This window comes from Solanum pennellii, chromosome 10 (assembly GCF_001406875.1).
Source record: "Solanum pennellii chromosome 10, SPENNV200".
Taxonomy (NCBI): Eukaryota; Viridiplantae; Streptophyta; class Magnoliopsida; order Solanales; family Solanaceae; genus Solanum; species Solanum pennellii.
Genome location: NC_028646.1, coordinates 78,043,575 through 78,060,226, shown reverse-complemented (window position 1 = coordinate 78,060,226; position 16,652 = coordinate 78,043,575). Strand labels below are relative to the sequence as shown.

General features: G+C 36.7%; 2 protein-coding genes across 4 annotated transcripts; one reads left to right on the top strand and one right to left on the bottom strand.

The window, feature by feature from the left end:
* Nucleotides 1–269: 269 nt before the first annotated feature.
* LOC107031931 (AUGMIN subunit 1) lies at nt 270–4,670 on the bottom strand. 2 transcript variants are annotated; one of them, XM_015233441.2, is made up of 7 exons: nt 4,548–4,670; nt 2,751–3,106; nt 2,524–2,656; nt 2,306–2,440; nt 1,945–2,068; nt 714–851; nt 270–627 (listed from the first exon to the last, which is right to left on the bottom strand). In XM_015233441.2, the coding sequence occupies exons 2-7, from the start codon at nt 3,028–3,030 to the stop codon at nt 520–522; spliced, it is 918 nt and encodes a 305-aa protein (XP_015088927.1). In that variant the 5' UTR covers nt 3,031–3,106; nt 4,548–4,670; the 3' UTR covers nt 270–519. The 2 variants fall into 2 exon arrangements, with proteins under 2 accessions (XP_015088927.1, XP_015088928.1); XM_015233442.2 differs by having other exon boundaries at nt 2,751–3,075; nt 4,548–4,658.
* A 1,095-nt stretch (nt 4,671–5,765) lies between these two features.
* LOC107031838 (condensin complex subunit 1) lies at nt 5,766–15,886 on the top strand. 2 transcript variants are annotated; one of them, XM_015233324.2, is made up of 16 exons: nt 5,766–6,055; nt 6,284–6,642; nt 7,250–7,410; nt 7,498–8,683; nt 8,783–8,974; nt 9,717–10,358; nt 10,455–10,631; nt 11,034–11,101; nt 11,191–11,413; nt 11,497–11,596; nt 11,758–11,873; nt 11,945–12,002; nt 12,751–12,902; nt 13,011–13,212; nt 15,316–15,474; nt 15,553–15,886. In XM_015233324.2, the coding sequence occupies exons 1-16, from the start codon at nt 5,920–5,922 to the stop codon at nt 15,651–15,653; spliced, it is 4,032 nt and encodes a 1,343-aa protein (XP_015088810.1). In that variant the 5' UTR covers nt 5,766–5,919; the 3' UTR covers nt 15,654–15,886. The 2 variants fall into 2 exon arrangements, with proteins under 2 accessions (XP_015088810.1, XP_015088811.1); XM_015233325.2 differs by having other exon boundaries at nt 5,920–6,055; nt 15,355–15,474.
* Nucleotides 15,887–16,652: the final 766 nt, after the last annotated feature.

Sequence of the window (16,652 nt, the reverse complement as noted above, 5' to 3'; positions counted from 1 at the left end):
TTCAATCACATATATTGAAGACAAAATTTTATCTCTATCGACTTAAGCTTTCAGATGAGATTGTCATACACTTGAATGTATTATGAGATGAGGTGTCGAAAACATAATAAAGTATAGGTTGATCATAGCCTTATCAGGCAACATGAGGGGTGTGTTAAAGATAACTAAAAGTGTGACCTCTCTAACAATATGAAAGCTTGACGGATCTCATAATAGAGCAAATTAAACAAAAAGTCAGCCTTTTGACATCTCTCAGGCTCTCAAAGAAGTAAAAATACAAAGGAAATAGGCTTTACCATAAACTTTTTCCTTTTCAAATTACACAAATCATAATGAGTCAATTTCAAGAGTTATTTGCAGTGTTGAGAATACACCATCATGGCACATACAAAAAGTGAAGGATAAAAATAGCACAAACGAGTCGAAAGAAAATCAATCCCAATCTCATTTACCAAATGTTTGACAGGCAAGGCACTACGAGCTGAAGTGAAGGCGATGTTCAAAGAAAAGCATTCTACGTCACTCTGAGGAGGCAAGAGCAGACTGCAACACATCTTCAAGGTACTTCTCAGCAGCAGCATACTGTCTTTTCTTGTCCTCGATTGCCAACGCTGCTAAGGCTTTATCCTGCAGATGGAAGTCTCAAACAGTCAGCTGCATAATTTGAGAGACGAGAATAATGGAACTTATATTTCACGTTTAGAAATACTTACAGGAGGTAAGTCTTGATAGCTTCTCAGAGTATCAAGAATTGGTTTTGTTTTCTTCTCCAAGTCTTTCTTATGCTCTGCCATCTCGACCAATACCCCGTGACTTATCTCTGGGGTGTAACCAACACGGTTGAGCACAGCCTGCATCCAAAGACCTTTTAACATCCACTTCACGGTTTCAGGTATACGAAAATACAAAATTATGATCAGGTGCAAGTAATACATTCAGATCACAAAGTTCCTAGCATGTTGAGGCAAAAAGGATCCAATCTTTTCAGATTAAAGTAGGTTTTTATTTTCAGAAGAAATTGCCTGCTGAAGGGTAGATCATCAAATAAAATGTGTTACACAGCAGAATTAGCTTTTACGACAGATTATATAGAAAGTTACTGCTTCATAAAACGATAATTTGGGCCTGCGAAGCAATTTATCTGGTCCTAGAGGTACTGCCTTCTGACTCATCCAGTCATCGTACATGTGCATGCTTTAGCCAGTCCTCCAGAGGTGACCTTACTATAAGCCCTTGCCAGTCATCACACATCTGGTCCTAGAAGTGCTGCCTTGTGCCTTCTGACTCAAGGTTTGCGACAACTTACAATGATCAAACCACTATTTAGCTCACCTTTGTCACTAGTAGGGAGAAAAGGAGGATTAGATATTTACAGATAGCAGAGCCCTCTAGAGGCCTTCATCAATCCTCATATCCAGCCAACTCATGACTGTTTACCTTGCACAAGATCATCCATTTCGCATAGAACGTGAAGAGAGACACTGCTGGGCCACCTTTTCATCTTTACAAAATTGGTACTAACAAATCTCCCATCTCTTTTTGGCACAGAAGAAGAGAAATAAATAAAACACTCACTTGAAAAGTTGCAAACTACTCATCTGAAGGATATTGAATCTTCTCTATACTATAAAGACTTTTGCATCAAGCTTTCTTCTTCACAAAAGTAAATGCAACTCAAAGATATGAAATTTCATACACATATACATGAACACGAGCACGTATATACAGACCTATTCCATGGAAACTAGCTGAATGTTAAAAAGGGCGCGTCATGAAAACTAATAAACTTGAAGCTCACATTTGTAGGATATACTACATAAAAAGATGTCTCATAACCGCCCATACGATAATTAAATATTGTAACAGCATCTTGACTTTTAACTAGGAGAAGTAAATGAAATGCATAAATTTGCAGCAAATTATTTAAGACAAAAGTAAAGTTACCTTATAATAACCATACTCCTGCAAATACTGCCTCTCTTTTGACTCCATAATTGCTAAGTTTGTTTTCCAGTTCTCCATTTGTGCTTCACATGGAGCAATATCATCTTCAAGCTGTGAGAGTGTTCTGCCGAAACACAGAATAAAGCTAAGAGATGAAAGATGGCATTGATTAACTGAAAGACCCATGATTTCTTTTTGGTAAGAGAAGTATTCATTTCTTGAAACAAAATACGGCAGCAAGAAAGTGCCAGGAAGTCAAACTCAAGGATATAAGAACATTGACTCCCAGTTGTGCTATCTATTACCCCATTCCACAACATTATTTCATGAAGAGTGCAATGAGATGTAACAAAAGATTTACCTTTTCAAATAAGTCAATCTTGCTATTGCCTTTCGAGTGTATTCAAGAAGAACTTTTGATTCCTGCTGCACTTTAGCTCTCTTCTCTTCTACTGCTGTTTTCCGTAGAGAAAGATCTGCCACTGCAACAAGAAAACTACAATGTTTCTCCTAGTAAGACAACGAAACTAAAGGGGTGAGAACTAAGAAAAGGTTAATTAGTGAAAAAAGGTGACTTACCTACTTAATTCAGTATCTCTAACATCCAACAAATTTGCAACCTTGGCAAGAACATGTGCAGATGAAACCACATTAGATGGTAAACTCTCTTGGGCCAATCCCACACTCTCCAGTATCTCTCTTATCCTAGCAGCTGCAATCAAAATCATATAATCAGCTCAATGGGACAACAACCTCAATTTTGAACCAAATGCCGGTTCGAGTAGTTTAAACAGAAAAAGTATGACCTTGGGACCTGTACTCAGCTGCTTTTTGGCGGTAATCATTGGCAACAATAGCAGAGGCTTGAGTTTTGGCTTGCGAAAGAGTGGCAATCTTGTGTAATTCAGCGATGCTTCGAGGAGTGTACTCAAAATCAGGGACATCTTTACCCACAGCGTCAAATTGTGAAGTAAGCCAAGCTTTCACTTCAGAAATTCGATTTGCATCAAAACCAGTAGTTTTTGATGATTCTGCTGTTACTGAAGTAATTGCAGAAGGATCAGGTCCCCCCACTATATCACTCATGTCTTTCTTTCTTTTTCTTGTTCCTCCCTTTTGAATTTTCAGACCCTTCAGCCAAAATCAGTAGACAAACACTTACCTGATATACGTTGCAAGATAACAGTAAGGAATAACAAAGTAGTGGACTACATAAATAACTCTGAAATAATTATATCCATATCCTTTTAGATGAAATGACTGTAAGTTATTAGAGATTCTAACTACTCTATCAAAAAAATAAGAGAGTCAACTATCAAGATCTACCAGTGGCAGATGCTATGCATAGATAGCTGGTGATGATGAACCCACCACCTTCAATTCAACATCGATTCAACCCATACAGGACCATTTCTTCCTTAGTATGTGCCATCTTTATGTGGTCATCCATGTTGATTTTAGTACTCGATGTCACAAAGGAGTATTTACTATACACATAGAGACACTTGAATGACCATTTCTCCATCTGTGCATCTCATCTTTGTTTGTGTATATATGTTTATGTTCACGCTCAACGTCACAAACAAGTAGCAAGTACAGTAGTACTCCTCACCCACTAACTTAAAATCCTCAATATGTCTCTGTCTCTAACACCATGCCAAGACCAACTCAAGGGCCAGTCTTGACAGGCTGATAAGGATTTAAGCAACAACAACAGCAAAACGATACCCAGTGTAATCCCATAAGTGGGTCTGGGGAGGGTAAGATTTATCCAAACCTTATTTCTACCTCTACGGGATAGAGAGGTTGTTTCAATAGACCATCGGCTTTAAAGAAATGTAAATGATGCAGGAAAATAAGAAAGAAAAAGAGACGGCAACATAGCAAAGGTACAAAACAAGTGTAAAACAACTATTGATACACAGTGCAAAAAGAGGACTATGTGAAACCTAAATCATACTACTAGAAGTACGACAACCCTTGACTACGTACTAACCTTCTACACCAATCCTCGACCTCCTTACCATCCTATCTAAGGTCATGTCCTCGCTCAGCTAAAACTGTGTCATGTCCTGTCTAATCGCCTCCTCTCAATTCTTCTACAGTCTACCTCTACCTCTCCTAACTCCTGCTACAACCAACCTCTCACACCTCCTCACTAGCGCATCCTCACACCTCCTCATTGATAAGTATAAGCAAACGAAACTTCACTTTTGTTAGAAATCAAAATCACTGTCCCATAAACTCAAAGAGTTTGCTAAAAGATTGTAAATTTACCCAAGAGTTAACAACCTAACATACAATACAAATATTTCATCTTGGGTGCCTCATTTCTCTCCTTTTTCATACAAAACTATTCAAAATTAAATTTTTAACGAATATTAGCAAAAACCCAACACAAATTTTGTGGATTATCATCACATAGTTAACATATACCAGTGCGAAAACAATCACAAAGAAGAACAATGTCATTTTGAACTTCCTTTACAAATTACAACTCAATTTACCATCATAAAACTACAATTCAAAAAGGGATTTTTGGGTTTTCTCTTCATGAGAGACAGCATAAACTAAAATCTAGAGAGAGAAACAATTGGACTTACAATTGAAATGCAACCCGAGAGAGATCGACAGGATTTTGGGTCCGAATTTGATATCCTTTCTTGTTTTGGGGTAAATATTATTTTACATCTATTTTTGATTTTGAAGTATAAATAAATTTAAAAAATATAAAATTGGTTTTAAAGTTATATACACCTTTAAATAAATAAATGTTTACTACTATCCATATCTTTTAGCAAGTTGATAATTAATTTTTATTATAATTATTTATTTTATTTAATAGTATAAATTAAGATGCGATGTAATTAAATAATGATATTTAATTAAATATATCGAATTTCAAGTCTTAAAAATATAACATTTACCATTAGAATACCCTCTAAAAAATAGCCTTTTGTGTTTAAAAAATAATAGAAATTAGAATGAATAAAAAATTAATAATAATGTTATCCAATTTTAATTAGAGGTCTCGAATTTCAAGCTTAAGAAATATAATATTTCATGTCAGAAGCGATGTCTTCAAAAATGAATACAACAATGTCCATGTGTCTTGCATACCGAATAAAAAGTTAAGGCCAAATATATAAACAGATCCCTAAACTTGTTGCGTTTTTCCCTCGGGTACCTCAACTACGTCATTTTTCTATTGAATCATTGAACCACCCATAATTTGTTCCTTTAAAACACTGTTGGTTGATTTTGATCAGCTTTTGTATTGTAAATGCCTTCAATTGTGTCCGAATTGTAATAATTTTGATCGAAGGAATGAAGACAAACTGTGTTAGTCTCATTTGTTTTCTAATGTATTCAAATGACTTAAGTAAAACACAATTATTCTTGAACATTTTCACTATCAATTGAACTAATGTCTTGTGGAACAACATATGTATCCTCTATCAATACCCCTCATAAATCTGATTCCACATCAGACAACGGTGTTTGTTTAAACGAAATAAATTATGGGGATTCAATGATTCAATCGAAAAATGGCGTAGTTGAGGTAGCTAAGGAAAAAAACCCAACAAATCTAGAGATCTGCTTATGTATTTGGCCAAAAGTTAAAGAAATATAAAAAATAAGATGTGATATTTTTTTTTCTTTTTTGATTTTTCATCTATTATTCGATAACTATATTGAAATTTTATTAATTCAAATTTACACGAAATTTTTTTAAATTTATGTAAAATTTCGTAACCCGACTCAATACGAGGACTCGAACCCGAAACATAAATGATACTGTATTCCCGCTCCTCTACGGTTCTTTTTTCATTTCAAAATTTCTCATCATTCCCAGAACCTCTTGTTCTTCCTTCTGCTTAAGCTTTTGTGAATTCAAAAATCAAACCGATCTAGGAAGTTTACACCATTATTTTCTGTAGAAATTCTTCAAATCTTTGACCTTATTTCTCTAAAATGGCTCCACCTTTCATATTTCCCCCAAATTTATACTCTCTGGAAGAAGAAGACTCCGATAGCAACTGTCTTTCAGTTCAAAATCCCACTTCACTGAGCAATCTCCGTCCTTCTGAATTGGAAGAATTTGTCAAAGGTTTGTTCTTTTCTGATCTTGGGTTTCAGCTTAAAGGTCAATTTTCGATAATTTATAAAAAAAAATTGAACTTACCTACTGGGTGCTCTTCAATTTTTCACAATGGGTTCTTCTTCTTTTGTCGAATTCGGCAACTGGGTTCTCATTCTTTTTCGATTTCGGCAACTGGGTTCTTATTCTTTTGCGATTTTTTCTACTTGGTTCTCTAATTTTTTTTAATTTAAACAGGCGTCTCTTTTGACCTATCGGACAAAGAGCTATTCTGTGTGGAGGAGCATGATGTGTTTGACCGTGTATATTCACTGGTGAAGGAGTTTTCTTGCCTTACTCCAGGGTGTAAGCTCAATTTGGTGGAGTCTCTTAGGTCCAACCTCAGTGTTTTGCTCCCCACTGTGGATTCCCTCTTGAGGGTATCTCAGCAGAAGGATGGAAATGCTGATGAAGAGAAGAATGACAGTGAGGAGGATGAGTGTTCGCTTGCTGATAGAGTTGCATCATATCGAAATGCTTTCAAAATATACACTTTCTTCCTCATTCACATTGTGCTCATTGAGGAGTCTAAATCTAGTTCTAACAACAGTACAAAAGTAAATTCCTTTCTTTATCTGATAGTATGTGTGTGTGATGCATGTAGTATATTCACAAGGAGTGCAATTTTATGAAATGCGTATAATGAATTTACTGTTTTTAGTCAATTTCAACTGCATGTATGAATGTGTATTCTTGCTGGCAAGGGGATATTGTAATCCTGTTGATACTAAAAATGATTAAAGGTTGTTACTCCGTCCGTTTCAATTTGCTTGTCTTAGTTTGACCTGACTCCTAGTTTCAGTATGTAAAAAATACTTCTGAATTTTGTAGTCTTAAAGATGTATAATGTACCAAAATGCTCTTTAATTTTGTGGTCTCAAACATACAACACATGAGGTTGAAATCAAAGAATTGCCAAATTAGGAAAAAGTCATTATTTTCGAAACAACCTAAAAAGGAAGGTAAGTGAAACAAATTTAAAAAGGGAGTACTAAAATGATCCCAGGCGGAGTTTCAAGGGATACTAGAGATTTTGAGTTTAGTTGATTTTGTGATGTCCTTGTGTGTATTTATTTCCTTTATAGCTCTTCTTGAAAGCATATGTTCCTTTTTGTTTCATACTGATATTTCAAGGGCAATTGATAGTATGTTGATTGGCTCTAGGTGGTTGCTAGTAGTCGAAAGAAGCAACTTGTTAGTGCATGGAATTGGGAGCCACAACGGGCGAGGATACTGAATTCAGTTGCAAATTCATTAGAGATCAACCTCTCGATGCTGTTTGGATCATCGGATCCTGATGAAAATTACTTGTCCTTCATTGTGAAGTAAGGTTTTTTCTTTCTTTTTGTTGAGCTGATTATCTTCAAGTGGATCAAAGTAGTAACTCAATCTGATGATGTGGTTTGCTGCAGGAATGCTTTTTCGCTGTTTGAGAATGCGGCAGTCTTAAAAGATTCAGACACAAAAGACGCCTTGACTCGCATAATCGGGACATGTGCTACCAAATACCACTATGCTGCACAATCATGTGCTTCAATTTTGCACCTGGTTCACAAATTAGATTTTGCAGTTTCCCATTTGGCTGATGCAGTTGCTTGGGCTGAAAAGAAGTATGCTGATGGTAGCATGGCTTCTTCTCTTATCAGAGAGATAGGAAGGACTGCCCCGAAAGATTATGTGAAGGATACAGTAGGGGCTGAAAATGTTGGGCGCTTTCTTGTAGAGCTCGCTGATAGAATGCCTAAGTTGATCTCAACTAATATTGGCTTATTAATCCCACATTTTGGAGGTGAATCTTATAAGATGAGAAATGCTCTTGTTGGGGTGTTGGGTAAATTGGTCATGAAGGCTTTCGACGACAGTGAAGGTGAAGTGAGTTCTAAATCGATTCGTCTCCGAACCAAGCAGGCCATGTTGGAAATCTTATTGGAACGTTGTAGGGATGTGTCAGCCTATACAAGGAGTCGAGTGCTTCAGGTCTGGGCTGAATTATGTGAAGAACATTCAGTTTCAATTGGCATGTGGAATGAGGTTGCAGAAGTAGCGGCTGGGAGGTTAGAGGATAAGAGTGCAATTGTCAGAAAATCTGCACTGAATTTACTTATTATGATGTTGCAGCACAATCCCTTTGGACCCCAGCTTCGAGCAGCATCTTTTGAAGCAACCTTAGAACAATACAAGAAAAAGTTAGATGACCTAGGACCGAAGGCTCAGCCAACAAGTGTTTTGGATGGACTGTCTTCCTGTGATGAAATTAGCAATGAAGATGGGGAGGTCCTCAATGTGGGTGAAGAGATGAACAAGGAACAGTCTGACAGTCTGACAGACAGCTGCTTGCCTCATGAGGAAGATATGATAGGCCAGACAGACGATTCTGTGCCAGATTTTGGGAATTTGGAGCAAACAAGGACCTTGGTCGCATCACTGGAGGCAGGCTTGAGATTCTCCAATTGTGTGTCCGCCACAATGCCAACCCTTGTCCAATTAATGGCTTCCTCTTCTGCCACAGATGTGGAGAACACAATTCTTTTACTGATGAGATGCAGACAGTTCCAAATAGATGGTTCAGAAGCCTGCCTCCGGAAAATGTTGCCACTGGTAATGTTAACTTTGTATATTCGGAGCAACAGCTGATTTCAATATGTTTTATCGATGAGGACTTATTATACATTTTGACCTGATAAAGCACATCTGCAGGTATTTTCACAAGACAAAACAATTTATGAAGCTGTTGAGAATGCTTTTATTACAATATATGTAAGGAAGAGCCCAGAGGAAACTGCTAAAAATCTCTTGAATCTTGCTATCGATACAAATATTGGAGATCTTGCTTCACTGGAGTTCCTAATTGGAGCCTTAATGTCCAAGGGCGACTTGACGAGCAGCACAGTATGTAATCTATAAACTCATTCCAATTGTTTTTTCTTTTGAATTGCTAAATAAGAAATCTAGTGAGGCATGACTCAAGAAGTTATATATTTGTTTTTAAGCATGGTAGAATGGTTGCATTTATTTTTTTGAGGAGTTCATGGTGGAGAGAACATGTCATATTTTAATTTACTCAATTATATTTAGGAAATGAATATCAGATGTTTATTTTGGTACTGGGTGATGTGTGCTGATTTAGTAGCTTTAGAGATTGTTGTTAAGCATGAGCTAGAAAGCGATGGGATGTGCATTTTATTTGGAACACTTAAGCGTGGAAATCTACCTCCACAAGGTAGTGGTAAGGTCCATGTACACTCTACCCTCCCCAGACTTCACTTGGTGGGATTTTACTTGGTATGTTGTTGTTGTAGCGTGGCTGAAGATAATCATTATATCAGATAAAAAGTGTAATTTATCCTTGAATCCAGCTTGGACCTATAAGTGGTGTTAATATCTTTTTTTTTTTTTTAAAAAAAGAAAAAGAATGGTGCTAACAGCGTAATATCTCTGGCATGATTGGAAAGTGACTACTCTGTTGACTTCAATAAGCTATATCGCCTTTGCTTAACTCACTTTGGCTTAATGTCAATTAACCCATTGTCATAACAAATGGATAAGCTTTACTTATCTGATGCCTAACTCATCTATCTTTTTTCCCTAAAGCTCAAGGAAAACTTTAATATTGATTCTTTTAATATTGCAGTTGTCAGCATTATGGGATTTCTTCTGTTTCAATATTGCTGGAACAACTGCAGAGCAAAGTCGTGGTGCTTTATCTATTTTATGCATGGCAGCGAAAACATCAAATTCTGTTCTCAGCTCTCACTTACAAGACATCATTGACATAGGCTTTGGGCGTTGGGCAAAAGTGGAACCTTTACTTGCTAGGACAGCATGCCTTGCTCTTCAGAGGCTGTCTGAAGAGGACAGGAAAAAATTGTTAACCACTAACGGAAATCGGGTTTTTAGTATCTTAGAAAGCTTAGTTACTGGATTTTGGCTTCCTGAGCATATATGGTATGCTGCTGCAGATAGAGCAATAGCTTCCATATATACTATCCATCCGTATCCTGACAAAATGGCTGCTGATCTGGTGAAGAAAGCTCTTAGATCTGTATTTGATTGCAGTGGAGGGGATGAGCTCCAAAATGGTAGCTCCAACATGCTAACCACAGTTCAAGTGACAAAACTCAGCAGGCTTCTTTTTGTTGTAAGCCATGTAGCTTTGAATCAATTGGTTTACATTGAGTCTTGGGTCCGCAAGATTCAGAAAGATAAAGCAAAGAGAGAGAAAATGATTATGGAGGATAAGGGTGATTCCACAGATAATACTGGTCCACCGAAGGTGAGAAGGCTCTTGAGGCACATTGATATTTTTGATGAAGTCTGCACCCATTTTAAACTTAAAATACTTTATAACATTTGTTTTTCTTTTTTGCAGGATAATGGTATCAATGCAGAACTAGGACTAGCAGCTTCTGAAGATGCATTCCTCGATACATTATCTGAAAGAGCAGAGAAAGAAATTGTATCCGGACGTTCCTGTGAAAGAAATTTGATTGGCCATTGCGCACCTTTTCTTTCTAAACTCTGTAGGAATTACAGTTTGATGCAGAAGGTGATTGTTATGCCTACACTGTCTATGTTTTTGTGCTTTCAAACACTGGAACTACACTGACCTTTTTTGTTTTTTGCTTCTTGTTTAACTCACATGAATCTCCATAATCAGATGGGCCAGTATGAATTTGAAAGGCAGTTCCACTGACTGTGAATGATGCACTTTTTGTTCAGATTAAGTTAATAAATTTTTTGTCGCTTTGGAGTTCAAATATGAAATGTTTGTTTCGTGTTCTATTGATATGTCACTTGGATGCTGTGGCTCTAGACTTTTATCATCGAAGAAAAGAGAACCTCCAAACTTTATTAGTATACCCAAGGACATTTTACTTCATTGTTGAATCAGTAGTCTCAATCTAACATCATTAAATGGATACTGACATACCTTCTGTATCTCTTCCAGTACCCTGAACTACAAGCATCTGGAATGCTTGCATTATGCCGGTTTATGATAATTGATGTCGACTTCTGGTTAGGCTTTTTCTCAATTCCTCTTTTCTTGTTTTATTACATAAGATTTTTGTTAAAAGTTCTAAACATGTGTCTATGTTACTTTCTAGTGATGCAAATCTCCAGCTTCTTTTCACTGTTGTGGAGAATGCACCATCCGAAACAGTTCGATCAAATTGCACTGTTGCTCTCGGAGATCTGGCAGTTCGTTTTCCTAATCTCTTAGAGCCATGGACAGAGAATATGTATGCACGATTAAGAGATCCATCAGTTTCTGTGCGGAAGAATGCTGTATTGGTTCTTTCTCATCTGATACTGAATGACATGATGAAGGTTTGACTGGATTATCAATCATTTATACTGAGCTTTCATGTGGTAGAATTTTTGTCATCTTTACTTGCGTCTACCATTATTAGGTGAAAGGTTATATAAATGAAATGGCCATCTGTTTGGAAGATGAAGATGAAAGAATTTCAAATCTTGCCAAACTTTTCTTTCATGAGTTGTCAAAGAAAGGTAGAATGTCTACCCAACTTTTCTTTCATCAATTCCTAATAAAGAAGTTCGTCTTTTCTAGTCTTTCTACTATTGAGCTTCTTTCATCTGTTGTTGCGTGTTTCTGTGTGTACATGCATCACATAATACTGATATCTTTTCTTTACACTTAATGTTTACAGGGAACAATCCAGTTTATAACCTACTTCCAGATATCCTTGGGAAGTTATCTGTCCAGAATTTGAAGGAAGAATCTTTCTGCAACATCATGCAATTTTTAATTGCTTCAATTAAGAAGGTACCATGAATTTGACATTCTTTTTTGGCTCTTTCTATAGGATTGACTGAAATGTTTATATGTATTTTTAGGACAAGCAAATGGAAGCTCTTGTAGAAAAGCTTTGCAATAGAGTCAGTGGAGTTACTGGTATGGAATTTGAAAATAGTTTTGATGTGTTATTGAATTTGTGTACTTGATCTAACTATAAATTGTCAACTATTGATCAATAATTTAGGAGAGAAAATGTGTCGGGTACTTGTGGTTTGCATTTTGCAAGGATATCTGTTCTGTAAGTTTACACTATGCTAATTTAAGAAGTTAGTCGGAAATCGGAAAGTCTATTTCTTCCCTAGTTTTGGTCTTGATTACATATACTTGCTTAAGACTATTTGTGAAAACATGGATGTCTCTTTCTTTTTTTTTTAACCGTAAACTTTGCGTTGAGATTTTCCACAACTTTCGGCGAGGTTTCACATTTTTGTGGATAAATCATGATGCCACCTTGCCCCACTGCTATTGCTTTAGATTTTACATAATCCCTGCTTGCGCTACATTTCAAAGATCCAGAAGTTGTCTACTTTGAGTCGTGTTTCTGCAAGCTTTAAGGAGGATGATATACTTATTTGAGATTGATTGAGGAGTTTCCAGACTTTCAGTATTTAGCACCAAGGCTTTGTGGATGCTTCATCAGATACTTGATTTTGTACTCAACTTTCTGTCTGTTATGTCAGGCATGTTTACCATGTTTTTAGGAGTATCATGCAAAAATCAAAAAGAAAATTATAATTAGGAAACCTTTAAATGAAGAGACTATAGTGGATAGATTTGCTTCTGATTGCTATTTGAATTATCACCGGATAAACTTCTGCATGTTATAACATCCTTTTTTATGCAGATGTTAGGCTATGTGAATACATCTCCTATTGCCTGTCTCAGCTATCGTACACTGATAAAAGCATGAGAAAGTTGATAGAGTTGTTTAAGACTTATGAACATGCCTTATCTGAAGACTCTGTGATGGATAATTTTCGAACTATTATCAACAAGGTAAGATTTGTTGTGGCATCACAAGGCCTGGACTAGTTTTCGGCAGTTCTTGGGAATTCATTTCACTGTGTTAAAGCCTTATCTGTCTGTTTGAATGTCTTCATTTAGGGCAAGAAGTTCGCTAAACCTGAACTCAAATCATGCATTGAGGAGTTTGAAGAAAAGTTGAATAAGTTCCACATCGAGAGGAAGGAACAAGAACTTACTGCCAAAAATGCTCAAAGCCACCAACAGAAAGTTGAGAGCTTGGAGAGCATCAAGGTGACTGTAAAAGAAGAAGAGGAAATCAATGAATCTGAAATTTCTGAAGGTAGTTCTCTCCAAGTTTATTTACTGTTCATTAAGTTATTACTATTTCATGTTTTATTTACAAGGTTCTCATTTTGAACATTTTTATGGTGGAGGCCACCAGAGCTTCATGCTTGTCTCTTTTTTTTTTGGGAAGTGTACTTTTATTGATTACCAAAACTGCAAAAATTACAATGCTAAACAGGATTAGACCCCTGTTTCTCACAACCTCTATAGCCTAAAGTAGCACCATCGTAGGGACTAAAACAGAGTGGTGCTGAAGGAAAACATTGAGCTAAGCTTATATTTAACAATCAACAAAACATGGTAAGAAAGACAACCATAGACCTGCCTCTATGGTTCGACTGTTGGAGGCAATCTTGTCACTTCTTCTGTCTTGCTCCCCTTGCATGTATGTAGATTGCAACCTCTCTTGATATTCTATCAATTTGGAACTGACCTCCTTGAAAGTGCATTTAGATCCTTTCCCTCCATATCACTGAAACCACTATTGCAAATAGTCTACTGAGTATGCCCCCTCTCCCAGATCTCTTTTTAGCCAATCAATTGCGTGAGCCACCTCTTCTTGCCAGCTGCCAATAGTCCTATATTCACCCACCCATCTTAACATTCTACTCCAAAGTGCGTTAGTAGTTGGGCATTCAAACATTAAATGAGTCAGACTTCCAAAGGATGAGCACAGAATACACAAACATTAGGAATCGCTATACCAAATTTTTGCGGTCTATCAACAGCTGGTAATTGCTGGTGTAGGGATTACAGGATGAGTTGACACTCTTCCATTGTATTTTGGGGTACTGTGGTCTCAAAGCTGCATACATACTTCTAATGCTGAACTTGTTTGTCGTGGACCACTCTTTCCAGGCTATCACTCAGGCTGCCCTGAATAAAAGTGACAACCAAGATACATCTTCTTGCCTCCATTATCTTCTTGATAACCCATGTTGCATTTGAGGGGATTTGACATGAACTGATGTCCACATTATTCATATAATATATGTGTACCCATTTGACCCACAAACAGTCCTCCTTTGAAGCTAGAGCCCATAACAGCTCAAGTATATCAGCCTTGTTCCAGCCACTTAAGTTCATAACATTCAGACCCCTGCACTCCTAGGTTGACACACCTTTTCCAAGAAACCAAGGCTCTTTTGGAGGTACCAGTGGATCCTGTCCATAAGTAGGTTCTGCACACTTGCTCAATTAGTTTCATTATCTTCTTAGAGAGAATGAACATTTGTGCCCAATATGTCTTACTAATTACCACAGACTTAATTTAATTGTAATCTCCCAGCATAAGTAAATTACTTGGATGTCCAGCATTTCACTCTTTCTGTAATTCTATCCACCACAGGCATACATTGTCTAATTGTGAGTTTCTTTTATGACAAAGGAATGCCCAAATACTTAAAGGGTAGAACTACCTTCATTATAGCCCAATAGACTTAAAATCTCTTGTTTAACACTTGGCTCTACCCCTGAAAAGTACAGAGAGCTTTTATCACAATTTGCTTGCAAACCAGAAGCATTTGTGAACTTGGCAAAAGCTTGCTGAATCAGTCGTATTAATCTCACCTCAGCTTTACAGAACATTAACAAGTCATCCGCAAAACTGTATGTGGGAGATGTTAAGTATTTACATCTCAGGATGGAAGTGAGAGCATTTATCTCTTGCTTGTCTCTTTAATTTATACAGGTCATTTATGTTTTTGTTCCGCCAAAAAAATTTAAAACAATGTAGATGACGTAGCAGTTGTTAACAAGAGATTTCATGGTAATACCTTATATTAATAGTTGATCATTCACTAGAACTTTTTTATTAAAAAAATCATAAAAATCATTTGATGGAGCTTTTCGGAATTTGGTACATTGAAGATGTAGATACTGATTAAAAAAGCTCTGAAGTCATTTGGTAAGATAGCTGGAGATACATAAAGAGACTAGTGGCAATCTACAAACTGTATATGCAAAATTATAGCCAACATGGTGCAGGATTGTTGCATCTGTTCCGTTTCTTATGATCTATAATGGGAAGGGACGGGAACAGTGCCTCATTAAGTTCTCTTGAATCTTCTGTAACTTCATTTTCTTAATCATATACTAGATTCTGAAGTCACTAATCCATTAATGGAAGCGCAAACAGAATGTTCACCTTCAGAACCAGCATGCGCTGAGTCAGAAGCAAACTCTCATGCTTCAAGTGAGGTGACTGATTCAGCAATTGATGAAAATGAAGTTCAATCCCCTACAAGTCGCACCAGAGGTTCCTTACAACGCTCTATATCCTTTGCAACTTGTTTCTCTAACGAGATGAACAAACATTAACACTTCTACTTTGCAGGTGCCACTAAATCCAGAGCTAAGAGCAGCAGTAGAAGTTATCAAAGCCTTGATACTTCCAATTCCACAAGAAGAATAACCAGGTCCAGGCGAAGGTCCTAAACCACCCTCGTAGAAATTAACGTTTCCTTACATTCTCAATTTAGTCGCGGCAGTTGACTTGCCTGTCAACTGCATTGTAAACTAATTTTTCTTTAATGGTCACTGTTTCTCTGAGCCTAAGTATGTTTTGGATCATTTTCTTGTAAAAATGAAACACTCAGTTCTTGGCTGAGGCAAATATATGGTTCATATGGGATTCAATTCTCCATATTTAAGAATTTCTGTTCCACTTTGCTTTTGGTCTTTCTACAAAGTTATTTTTGTTTGTGAATCCAACTTGTTTGATATTGAGGCGTAATAGTTATTGTTTTGCTTCTCTATCCGAGTCTTTCTAAAGAAAATGCAAGTCTAGCAATGGTCTACATGTCTTGCTCTATGCCAGGAATCACAATCAAGCTGATTACTAGGTTTACAGCTGCTACAAGAAGACCTTTGCTTGCCTCCCGTTGGCAAAGATCACGTGCATTCTTTGTTTAAGCTTTGGCAAGCAGAGTTACCTAATACATTGTTTTGGTGAGAGGTAGAGCTGTCAAAATGGACTGACCCAACCCAATCCAACCCTAACGGGCTAGAGAGTTAAATGGGTTGGGGTGGACTGACCTTTTTAGTTAAAGGGTCAACAAAATAGCGGGCCACGGGTTGGGACGGGTTGGCCCTTCAACCAAAAAATGAACAATATTACTCTTTTAGAATGAGTATCTAAGAGAATCGAATGTTGATGTCTATGAACTAGACATCAATACATACAAATTTTCATTTATGAATCACACACTTCAGTGAATACTTATAGAAATACATTTATGAATCTCACAATTCGGTGAATGCTTACCAAAATACATGATAGTCAACGTAAGATTTAGTGGAAAAATATTGATCATTCAACCATTCCTCCCACAAAAAACAAGCTAGTTTAAAAAACTTTGATTTTTTATGTTTTTAACATATTTATTGATAAAATATTTACAAATAAAACAATACTAATTATATTATATATATATA

Bases quoted from the DNA above. Each gene is read 5' to 3' on its own strand.
- LOC107031838 (XM_015233324.2), top strand. From the start codon at position 5,920: ATGGCTCCACCTTTCATATTTCCCCCAAATTTATACTCTCTGGAAGAA. The intron at 8,684-8,782 runs GTAATGTTAACT...GCACATCTGCAG, and splicing joins TCCGGAAAATGTTGCCACTG to GTATTTTCACAAGACAAAAC. The intron at 11,102-11,190 runs GTTAGGCTTTTT...GTTACTTTCTAG, and splicing joins ATAATTGATGTCGACTTCTG to TGATGCAAATCTCCAGCTTC.
- LOC107031931 (XM_015233441.2), bottom strand. From the start codon at position 3,030: ATGAGTGATATAGTGGGGGGACCTGATCCTTCTGCAATTACTTCAGTA. The intron at 2,441-2,523 runs GTAAGTCACCTT...GAAACATTGTAG, and splicing joins AGAGATACTGAATTAAGTAG to TTTTCTTGTTGCAGTGGCAG. The intron at 628-713 runs GTAAGTATTTCT...TTCCATCTGCAG, and splicing joins GCTATCAAGACTTACCTCCT to GATAAAGCCTTAGCAGCGTT.